We start from the raw sequence: 11,975 nt of genomic DNA, 5'->3' as shown, positions 1-11,975 counted from the left end.
GATGATAGAAACCGCTGTGGCGCATACAGTTGAATGCTGGTATTACACTCATTGAGGGACACGAAGAAGTCAAGTCCGATGGGATTTGGGAATCTCAAATACAAATCGGGATTGGAATAATTTTTTTTTATTTATATTAAACAATACAGAATATACAGCACTTCTTGGTCTGTAGGGTAAGCACTTATTCCCTCCCCCCTGAACATTTATGGAGATGTATGGGCCTTTTAAGTCAGTGATAAAAGTGTCTTTCAAGGATAAGTGAGCTCCTGCACTGATTATTATAGTTCAATATTCAATATTTGATCACCAAAACCCCCCAAAAAGCATAAAAAGGGGGCCCCCCCGCCCGAAAAGGGCCCTTACAAATCGGGCTCGCGCGCTACGCGCACTCGGTTCAAACTCACACAGGTATAGTGCCCTTTTCAGCCTTTGAGCACCTGCCCCTCTAAAGTCCTGTGCACGTCCCGGGTCTTTAGTAACACACCTGGATTAGAACCTGTGTCTTTAGTAACACACCTGGATTAGAACCTGTGTCTTTAGTAACACACCTGGATTAGAACCTGGGTCTGCAGCAAAGCCTGTGTCTTTAGTAACACACCTGGATCTGCTGCATGTTGTTAAATGACTTTTAACAGTGTAAGTAACATTACCATCATTGAGTTATGTGTCAAAATATAGTTTTTGTGTTTTATTAGAAACAGTGCATAAGTAGTAAAAAATAATTACATTGTTTTACAATGACATTGTAGGCCATATATTAATTGGTTCATATACAAATGTAGATAGTGTCTACCAACTATATACTATAAGGCTATTACTAACTACTATTACTAACAATTTGGCAGGAAAAAAAAAAAAAGTGATAGGTGATGAGGAGGTTGTGTTGTTGAAATATGTATTTGTTTAAATTTTTGCTTCATCAAAACTCAATTGATAAGGTGGTACACTTTTACTCTTTGTTGGTAAACATTTTCATAATTTAATGAAACTATGAACCTCGTGATGAACTATAGCAAATAACATCCGTTCAGAATCAACATTTGGAATCAGAAACCCATACAGCCTCCGCCTGTGGTATCTGGGCTTTATTATGGAGGCGACGCGTGCTATTTTCTATCCACCAGTAGTTCTGTTTCAAAGGGGAATGAATGAATGAATGAATGAATGAATGAATGAATGAATGAATGAATGAATGAATGAACGAATGAACGAATGAATGAATGAAAACTTTATTTAACAGATTGCAGAATCGGTACAATACAGTACGGCTCAATACACACAATTGTTAAGGGGATGCAGACCAGAGAAAGACGTTTGTCTTGTTTACATCAGGGTCCCCCATTTTCAATTCACAGTGACATTTATCATTTATGACATACACAACATACATGACATCATGACATTTATGGCATAGGGAGGGACATACATGACATACAGGTATATAGTACTGTTAGTGTTACATTTATGAGTTATGATGACATATATGATATGCAAATATACAGTACTGTTACCCATAGATCCTGACTGGAAGCTCGCCACTATCAAAAGCACCCATCAAAGCTTTCACTTTGAAGTCGCTGACAAACAACTTTTAGAGGTCAGTGAAACAATCCGGACCGACGTGTATTATCATGAGGGGTTATCATTATGCGATTATAGAGATTTAGGCCCGCCATTGTCCCTTTAAGACGCAGTGAGAGTGAAAAGAGGCGGGGTGCGGTTTCACGTTTCACACCCAGGGTGGGAAACATGGGCGGGGTCAACGGCTCGTGAGTGACAGCTGGCCACTGTGGGGCTCTCCGACTTGAGCGACGGCGCGGCGGCCAGTGAGATTAGGGGGTTGACCCGCTCCTCAAACCGCAGCAGCCAATCGCAGCGGGGGATGTGGGAGGGACCCGTGAAGCGCTGCTGCTGTGCATCCAACGTGGGACAACATGGAGCGCTCCGCCTGAGAGAGAGAGAGAGGAGGAGAGAAAGTAACTCTAGACGGGAACAACTCATGGTGGATACGGTCGGAACGGGGGGCTACAGATTTGGCTATTAATCGGATCTTTTGAGCGGGTAGCGTGTGTTTCAAAGTTGGGATCGCGAAACAATAAAGTGTTGCGTTTTTTTTGGTGAAGAATCAGAAGCGCAGCAGCAGCAGCGGCTCCGACCGAGAGATCACAACTCTGGAGGCTTTCCTTCTTCTGGATGTTCTCGCCAAGTGTTTTTTTTTACAGTTTACTTTACGGACGTGAAAACATTGTAGTACCATCGACTTTAAAGTCACACTACTACTCAAGGCAGTTTGGACACGAGTTTTCCCTGCAATGTAGTGTCGTTTGAACGAGCAGGAGTTGTGTTTTCACTGATATTCCTTTTGCCATCTTCCGTTGTTGCACGGCATCAAAAATCAGTGCACGACCAGTCTTTTTTTTTTGCTTATTTTTTTGCCTTTTATGGACAATTGCTACAACCTGCATTGAAATTTGGGGCCGATGGACAAGTTCGACGGAGCCTACTACGTTTGCTTGATAAACTGTGATTCACCTCTGACTGTTGGATACAAGAGGAGAAAGTTAGTCATGGAACTTGTAGGCTTTTCTAAATGACTGTTATTATTCGGAGGATACATCGTGTTGTTGACTGCGCCCGCGTTTGTTTGAATTATTAATCCCCAAATAAGATTTCAAAAGAAAGCAAATTGATGTGACTACAACAACACCCCGTTAGGTTTCCAATCTGCGGCTCCGAGGTGAGATCAGTGGCGGCCGCGCTATCAAAGCTGGATACAAAATGGCGGCGTCCCCGGGACGGATCGGATCGGTTTCCCACTATGTTTTTTATTTAGTTGTGTCGTTTGAACTGTTGTTACTCGGTTATGGATCATCATCGAGCGGCTCCGTTGTGGTGCCGTGTGCCCAGAACTGTACGTGCACCGGGGACTCCGTGGACTGTAGCGAGCTGGGTCTGACGGAGACACCGCTGGACCTTCCACTCCGGACGGTTTCCTTGTAAGTAGCTTTAGAGAGAGAGAGCGGCCAGTTGCCCCCGGAGCCTATTTATTGACCATCCCATAACGGGATAACAATGTTGCATGAGGGGGACGTATAGGCTTCACACACACACACAGCCCCCCCTTGTATCTTCCTCATGACATTACTACATTGTTATAAAGTTGTAGCCTGATTGGTTTACAGTAAGGACCACCGAGGAGTGGTATATTTGTCAGTCCGAGAACAATATCGTTATTATGGAAACCTAATTACGCTTGACAGTTGGCCACGGTCATGATTGTATTTATTTTCTCTGTGGCATAGTCAATGACACATTTTTGGGATCATCATCCTTGATATTTAACCAAGTGTGTTTGCCAAAAAGATGTCCTTATTTACGCCAACAACCTCGAGGGAGGGTTATACACACCTGGGAATTGATGACCACCACAGTTTTCCACTGATTGTCACTGAACTGAACAGTAATGCCTTGCTCACGGTTGCTTTGACTTAAAAGTAGCTGGTTGGAGCACTGTGCCCATTCACATTCACTTCCCGCACCTAACATCCCAGCTGGTGTTGAGGATTCAAACTAGCAACCTTTTGGTCACAAACCAGTTTTTCTTATTCAGTAAATAAATGTTGGGGCGACACATTACTCAAATCAGACAACTATCAAAGGTTGGCATAAAAAAAGTTATGCCAAAGTATCATCGGGCAAGTAAAATTGTACCAAATCAAAGCGGTCACGTCTATTTTGATGTGGCCTGCGGCCTGGTAAGTGCTTACAACTGTCCTGGACAGGCTATCCATTATTTGTCTGCCAATGTGGTTATTATGAACACAACATTGTGTCAGTTTGAGTAAACAGATGGGACCCAAATGTGTCAAAACATCCAAATGTCTTTTTAGAGATTTATGACCGACAGTGAGTCAGGTCCACTTGGTCTGCGCCGGCCCTTCCAAATTACATTTCTAGACAATTAAGTGTGGATTCCTCAAGGCTGCTCCGACCACAATAGCCACCCTGTCTGCAGGTTCATTTAGGAAGTGGGCCACAATTGGGGAACATTTCCCAAAGAATGTCTGCGCGGAGAGTGAGCGACTTATCAGACTTTGTTGCGCTAAACGGCAATTTGTTTACAGACAACACGGCACTCTGATGTCCCGGCTTCCTATCAACATGTCGGCTCCAAAATGCAGCATTTTTATCACCGGGCCGTTTGAACGGCAACTGTGAATCCTTAAGGACAATTGAGCTTTTTAAGGAGGAATGTTTCACTTAAGCCTAAATCACCAAATGGGCCATTAGGGGGTTTAAGTGTGTATGTGTGTCTGTGTGTTTTGCTGGGAACGGGGGTTAAAGACCAAAGCGGCCCGCTGACTCCCCCGGCTCCCTCCCTGGTTCCTGTGTGAGAGGCCGTTTGTCTTCCCCTGGGAAGCTAGGAATGCTACTTTTAAAAAAGGTCCCCATAAACACCAATAACCCTGCTCGTGTCCAGGTAGCCTCGTCGATCCTAAGCACCACTTAGGCCAAGTTCAAGTGGACGTTCGCTGTTTGTCCCGCACACGGATCTTCTTCACTTCACCAAACGGCACACAACTAGGACAAGTGTCCCATTCCAAACAGCTGACTCCTAAGCCATGTGGTGTGCGTTTGATACCACAGTGCCTGTCCCTGTGTGTGTGTGTCCCTGTGTGTGTGTTACGTCTCGCTCCCAAGCCCCAGTGCGTGCGTTATCTCGGCGCAAGCTTATCGGTCGAGATTTAAGGACCCGCAATCTCGCCGTTTCAAAGGGGAACGGTTTTTATGGTGTCGGAATTATCTTTTTAAAAACACCTAGGGTTGCGGGTTTCCTCACCACTTTAGATCGTTTCCTTTTGTGTCGGCGGCGGCTGGCGCAAAGGGTGGTTCTTTTCCTCTGTGGTTTGTAAAAGAGCCAGATTAGTAGACGTTTATTGTAAACCAGATGAGACGGGGAGGGAGGGCTTCAATTTGTGGCCGAGTGAGATCCCATTAAAGTCTCCTCAAGCCCGGGTGCCAGAGTGGACTGGGAGCGTTTTCATGTTGACGGCAGAAGTTTGTCATTTTGGACTCTTGTGTGTATTGCCTGTTTGTGTGTGTTATTATGGTGGGGGGGTTAAGGGGTAGGGGTTGGTTTCTGGCACGAGGGAAACTGCCATTCAGTGTTGCACATTTAGTAGCATGTAGGCCTTTTTCCTCTCGACACTTACGGAGGCTGTTAAAAGTTTATTGAAAGCATTGTAGGCACTGGCAGTCAAGTGGGGACGGTAGGGCTGGGTGTTTAAATTTGTCCCCATCGGGTAACGATTGAATGAAATCGATACTGTTGTTCGGTATTGAAAAATGTTGAGACGACCGATGCCAATTATCAATACTTTAGTGTCCAACATGGTTGAGGAGGGATACATCAACACAAAGCTCTTTTGGCACATATTGCCTTTTAGCTGTTGCCATGGAGCCAGAAGCATTTCTAGTACCTGCACCATGAACTAAGTTCTGCAAAAAGTACTGCTCTGGTATTGGTTCTGTACCATTTCAAACAATACCCAGTAGGGATGTCATGTCACTCTATTTTCTTTTCTTCTTCTCTCGAATATCGATTGGAGCTGGCAAAATATGAATTGATCGAACTGTAATGATGTGATCAAATGAAACATTGATATTATTAGTTAATATTTGGGCACCTCGCTACATGCATGTCTGATTCTCTCCGTCTCTCCTCTCTGCCTCTCGGCTCTCTCTCTCTGCTTGATTGACTGCTGAGCACAGCAGAGATGGGAACTGAGGACTGGGGGCTGCTGCGCAAGTTCATCCAAACAGATCAACTCAATTATGGGTACACAACTCACAACAGGAGCTATATCCACCATTACGAATAAAATAATGTCCCATCTCGTCAATCGTGACGTGCTTTTGACCTAAATTAGTGCCTTCCATAGACTGTAAAAATACGTGCTTTCATAATTGTGAAGTCCCTAGTAGGGATGGGCGTGAGTAATCGATTACTCGTAGCTATGAGAAAAATCGATCTTAAATTATTAATAATATATATATATTTTTTTACATATTTGTTTCACATGTATGTGTAAGATTACTGTTTGTTGGTTTCCTTAAACATATACGTGAATGAACAAAATTAAGTAAAAAAAATGTTCAAATCTTTTGATTTTTTTTCTTTTCTTTTCGGGTAATACACGATCACTCGAGTATAAGCAGCATGCGATCAATCGATCTGGATTCTTCTTAAAAATGCCCATCCCTAGTCCCTAGCACTCTCTATCTCTCTTATCTTTCTCTCTATATTTCCCTCAGGTACCTGTCCAGAAGCAATGACAATAATTGTTTTGGGAATGTTTGCAATTATGAAAAGGCAGGGGGTTTTAACAGAGGATTCTGACATAAAACTACTTGGAAGGGATTCTCATTTACCTTTTTGAGTAGTTCAAATTTGGGGACAACTGTCTGCCCTCTTAATTCCCAGCCCTACTAGATTTATATGACGTATGCTGTATACCATGTTCTTGTTCTTGTTCTTGAAGATGACATACAGATGATAGGATTCAGTAGTTCAGGGAATAGAAAGACAGTGTGTATTATTGTGATTAGTAGTGCCATATCCTGATCTCTCTATAACAGACAAAGACGCTAGAAATGAAACTCGTTTAGGATGGACGGCAGACAACTGATGAGGTCATAGGAAAATGTCTGTACCGTTCGTAGATATGTGACGCGGCCAAAACCAGTACCAGTGTCGCAGGCCGACGAGGCTGCTGATTCTACCCTGTGTCCAAACTTCATCCTTCAACCCTCTGGGAAGAGCGTGTGATAGTATCCAGGCCTGCGCTCCGTGCTGAGGCTTCACACCGAGCATGTTAGATGGATACTTTATTAATCCCCTTGTCCGTCCCTGCCTCCGGCACCTGGTGCCAAGTGAAATTAGCGCGGGGGAATCAACTGTCCCGGTTATGTTTAGCCCTAGGAAGCGGTGGCTTGTGGTGGTGGTGGTGGCTTGGTGTGGTGGTGGTGGCTTGGTGTGGTGGCTTGGTGTGGTGGTGGTGGTGGCTTGGTGTGGTGGTGGTGGCTTGGTGTGGTGGTGGTGTGGTGTGGTGGTGGTGGTGGCTTGGTGTTGTGGTGGTGGTGGCTTGGTGTGGTGGTGGCCAGGCAGACCTTTACTGTTGGCTGTTGATAAAAACGAGAGTGGAAGAAAAATGTAAGGAGAAAAGTCCAATGAATTTGGACAGGGCCTCAAGTTTAAAGTTTTTTTTGTTTTATTTGTCACACAAGGTATACACGTACATTACAGTGAAATGCTTGGTTCTGTATGAGCCCCTTGAGATTGTGCTTCATACAGTAAAAAAAAGAATAAAAGAGCTTGACACTATGAATGAAGTTGCCCGTTATTCTGAAAAGTTAAGGCATAGGAATGAGGCATTAAACTGCTTCTAGCTAAACATGAATCAACCTAATACTCTAGTTAGCATATAACGGTGATATAGACTGATTTAGAGAAACTGGATTCAAGCTGGTTTTATACACGTGGGTTATAGGCTAATAATACATGGGTTATGGTAGCTGTAGGTCAAAGGTCTCATTGGTGATGTGCACCTCCTGCAAAAGAAATAACAAATCAAACCAAAGTCCAAATCCAACTGTAATTTCATACACCGATTAATTACCCTGACGTGAGTGACTGTCGGGCGGTTGACTGGCTGAAGGAGATCTTTGGTCAGTCGTACTACACGCTCTCTCTATGCAATTAAAAAAGAACCCATATTACACACTCCTCCTGCATGCTGTCCACAACCACAACACCAGAGCGCATAATTACAGAGTTTATACGTGTTAGGATTTCTTACCTCATGTGTCGGTGAAAAGGGAGCGCTCTCTTGTGTAGCTCTGCAGTGCTTATCTTTATAAGGGCTTTACATGTTAGGAGCTCGCTACTGACAACTGCAACAGTAGCTGAGGGCTGGTGTGTAGCTGGATGCTGGTGTGTAGCTGGAGGCTGGTGTGTAGCTGGATGCTGGTGTGTAGCTGGATGCTGGTGTGTAGCTGGATGCTGGTGTGTGTAGCTGGTGGTGGTGTGTAGCTGGAGGCTGGTGTGTGTAGCTGGTGGTGGTGTGTGTAGCTGGATGCTGGTGTGTAGCTGGTGGTGGTGTGTGTAGCTGGATGCTGGTGTGTAGCTGGATGCTGGTGTGTGTAGCTGGTGGTGGTGTGTGTAGCTGGATGCTGGTGTGTAGCTGGAGGCTGGTGTGTGTAGCTGGTGGTGGTGTGTGTAGCTGGATGCTGGTGTGTAGCTGGTGGTGGTGTGTGTAGCTGGATGCTGGTGTGTAGCTGGAGGCTGGTGTGTGTAGGTGGAGGCTGGTGTGTGTAGGTGGAGGCTGGTGTGTGTAGCTGGATGCTGGTGTGTGTGTGTGTGTGTGTGTGTGTGTGTGGAGGCTGGTGTGTGTAGCTGGAGGCTGGTGTGTGTAGCTGGATGCTGGTGTGTGTGTGTGTGTGTGTGTGTGGAGGCTGGTGTGTGTAGCTGGAGGCTGGTGTGTGTAGCTGGTGGTGGTGTGTGTAGCTGGTGGTGGTGTTCCGGTTTGTATGGCGAAATAAACGCCCAAATCATATCGATTATTTATTGAGTTATGGCAGTGATCCATATACACGGATGTGTGTCTAGAGTCCTGCAACAATATGTGACTGCCGGACGCATTTCCCAGATGCACATGAGATCGACTCGATCCATTTCCGGTTTGGTAACTCGCCCGATCATCCACCAGGCGGCGGTATTGAAGCGTTGCACTGTTGTGCAGGCTCCCACTGTATCAGACCAGGCTCGGTGAGGGAATTATGAATACCACGTGGCGAAAAAATGAAATATAATGATCTCAATAACGTCGTACGCCTTGAAACACGTCGTAAGCCGTTTCCGGCGGTGGATGTGTTAAGCACCCCCACTATGGAATGATAAAAAAAAATTATAATTATATTTTTCAAAATTTTCTTTTTTTATCGGCTAATTTCGACCAATCAAAGTCGACTATCCAAATCCTTAGTCGGGGACAGCCCTAGTAGCTGGAGGCTGGTGTGTGTGGAGGCTGGTGTGTGTAGCTGGTGGTGTATTAGCTGGAGGCTGGTGTACATGTGTTAGGGCTGACCCCTTTTAGTCGAATAGTCGACTAATCGATCGAAAGGAGCCGTAGTCGACTGCCTACCTCTTAGTCGAATAATAAAAAAATATATATATTATAATTTTTTCTTTTCTTTTCTTTAACATTTTTTTATCATTATTTTCCAAAAGAAAAGATGCCTAGAAGCATGGCTAACGCTAATGGCACACATACCAGAGACTAACTGCCTAAGAAAACAGGCACAGAGGCACTGAAAGAGGATTTCACCCATCTAATGAACACACTAGACAAATATCAAGATGTATCCATCAGTGGACCAATTGCATGCTTTTGCAGAGGACAAGAAGCCTTCAGTCAACTCCTTCAGACATTAAGCACCCCCGAATGGAATGATAAAACAAAAAAATATTATACCTTTTCTTTTTTTTCTTTTTTTCAAGTCGACTAATAGTCGACTATCGGCTAATTTCGGCCAATCAAAGTCGACTATCCAAATCCTTAGTCGGGGACAGCCCTAGTAGCTGGAGGCTGGTGTGTGTAGCTGGATGCTGGTGTGTGTAGCTGGAGGCTGGTGTGTGTAGCTGGATGCTGGTGTGTGTGTGTGTGTGGAGGCTGGTGTGTGTAGCTGGATGCTGGTGTGTGTGTGTGTGTGTGGAGGCTGGTGTGTGTAGCTGGATGCTGGTGTGTGTGTGTGTGTGGAGGCTGGGTGCCGACCCGCAGTACATCCATCATCCCGAGGCCCACCTCCTCTGGACACAGACCCGTGTGAAGAATCAGGCACTAATGCATTCCAGTTGTCAAAATAGTTTCCCAACAGGGAACTGTTTTTACTGCTCCCCTGTGACCGTGTGGCCTTGATGGGGATAGTAGGAAACAAGCTGGTGTGAGAGAGATCCAGTTGGTTTAGGGAGAATACTGGACTGATAACGATACGATACACCCTTCCTGGGAGGCATCCTGAAAGATTTTTCATTTGAATTATTTAGTTTTTCCACTTCTCCTCCAGCGTTTTGACAATTTTTTTTTTTACAAAGGATGCTTTAAATACTTAACAAATTCCCTACCCGTTCCCCCATGTCTGCCTGTTGGTTTTTGATTGATGAATCGCCTAATAACATCCCGAGCGTATTTCCTCTCACTCTGTCAGATCCTGCCTCTCAGGAGTGCTGGCTTATCTTATTTGCGGCCGCGGTAATGTGTATAAAGAGCGCTCCTGCCCACAGTGCCAGCCACCTAATGGGTTTTCACAAGTAAATAAAAGCATGAGCGTTACTAATGTTGGCTGTGATTTCTGTGGTCAGAGACGGAGACAGAGGCCCTGGCAGAAGAGCTAGTCGAGCCCTTTCTCCATCTTCTCTCTGTCCTCTCTATGTCCTCTCTCTGTCTTCTCTCTATCCACTCTCCATCTTCTCTGTCTTCTCTCTGTCTTCTCCATCCTCTCTCCGTATCCTCTCCGTCTTCTCTCTGTCCTGTCTATGTCCTCTCTCCATCCTCTCTCCGTCTTCTCTCCATCCTCTTTACGTCTTCTCTCTGTCCTCTCTATGTCCTCTCTCCATCCTCTTTATGTCTTCTCTCTGTCCTCTCTATGTCCTCTCTCCATCCTCTCTCCGTCTTCTCTCCATCCTCTTATGTCTTCTCTCTGTCCTCTCTCCATCCTCTCTCCATCCTCTTATGTCCTCTCTAAGTCCTCTCTCCACCCTCTCTCTGTACTCTCTCTGTCTTCTCTCGGTCTTCTCCGTCCTCTCTCTCTGCCTTCTCTCCATCTTCGCTCGTCTGACGCATTCTAATCTGGGCCTTTTCCCCCCTCATTAGTCGATGAATATACCAATCTGTTGATCAATTAATTGGTTTGAATGATTTGTCATTTTATATTGTTATTCCTAGGACATTATACACATCTCTGGCATCGTAACGGTACTCACAAGATACTACATTAGTCTTTGATTAATGCTAGATGTATTTTCTGGCAACGAGGACAGAAAAGCCCGTTTACAGATTTGTCAAATCAAATACTAATGGACTTTTGTACCCAATCCTCATAGTAAGTTATAACGGATATAATATATTCCTTTATTGATCCCCTTGGGGAAATTCAGTGTTCAAGTATTAGGTAACTAATTATGAAATTATTAGTATTCAATTCAAGTATTGGGTAACATAATAATTTATTTCAATGGAGCCGCATCCCTAAAGGATTCCATGATACAGCGTTATACGAAGGTGTCTATTGTTATCTTTAGTCGAAGCATGGCTGTTGCGTCACCCTCATCCACTGGGCTGGAAAGCAGAGTGTGTAGCCTAATCTCTCTTGATCCTCCTTACAACCCACCCAGCTCCTCCGGAGTGGTTTCTCAAAGGACCAGAGGCTATAACTCTCCCTTGGCTGTAACCTCCGCAAAACTGCCCGCTCAGCGGACGCATCCCGCGGCTCCCGCTCCAGACTCTGTCCTCTAGCCGCGGAGCCAGCCGAGCGGTGGCGTCGGTAAACACCACCCCCGCCGGTTGGTTTTGGCTCCTGCCCACAGGAAACGGGTTTGTTTTTGGTGGTTTCCTGATGGGGTCTGGTGGCTCGGCTGGTTGGGGGGGGGGGGGGGGCCCAGATCACCTGGCCTGGGGGGGCTTTCAAGGGGAGGCGTTTTCCGCCCGCTGTCTGGAAGTGTTTTGTCAATGTCATGGTCTGCTGTTCGCTGCCTCTGCAGGCTGTACTTCCACCGTCAGCGGTCAAAACCTCGAGCTCGGTCACGCTAAGCACGACACAACTCGGCACACTCAATTAAAACAGGAAGTAAAACGGTTACAACTGTCGTACCATTTTTTTAATTTTTTTTTTTTTTACTACACCTCACTTTTTAT

At 45.3% G+C, this 11,975-nt stretch overlaps 1 protein-coding gene across 1 annotated transcript in view; it reads left to right on the top strand.

Annotated features, from left to right (window-relative positions):
- Window positions 1-2,008: 2,008 nt before the first annotated feature.
- lrig1 (leucine-rich repeats and immunoglobulin-like domains 1) overlaps window positions 2,009-11,975 on the top strand; it is a 94,492-nt gene continuing 84,525 nt past the window's right edge. The window contains 1 exon segment of the mRNA XM_084315804.1: window positions 2,009-2,999. Coding sequence (XP_084171930.1) covers window positions 2,782-2,999 — 218 coding nt within the window. The 5' untranslated portion in view covers window positions 2,009-2,781.

Source organism: Notolepis coatsorum, assembly GCF_963971535.1.
Source record: "Notolepis coatsorum genome assembly, chromosome: 6".
In the NCBI taxonomy this organism is placed as follows: domain Eukaryota; kingdom Metazoa; phylum Chordata; class Actinopteri; order Aulopiformes; family Paralepididae; genus Notolepis; species Notolepis coatsorum.
The sequence above is the reverse complement of the archived record's forward strand: the minus strand, read 5'-3'. Positions and strand labels throughout refer to the sequence as shown.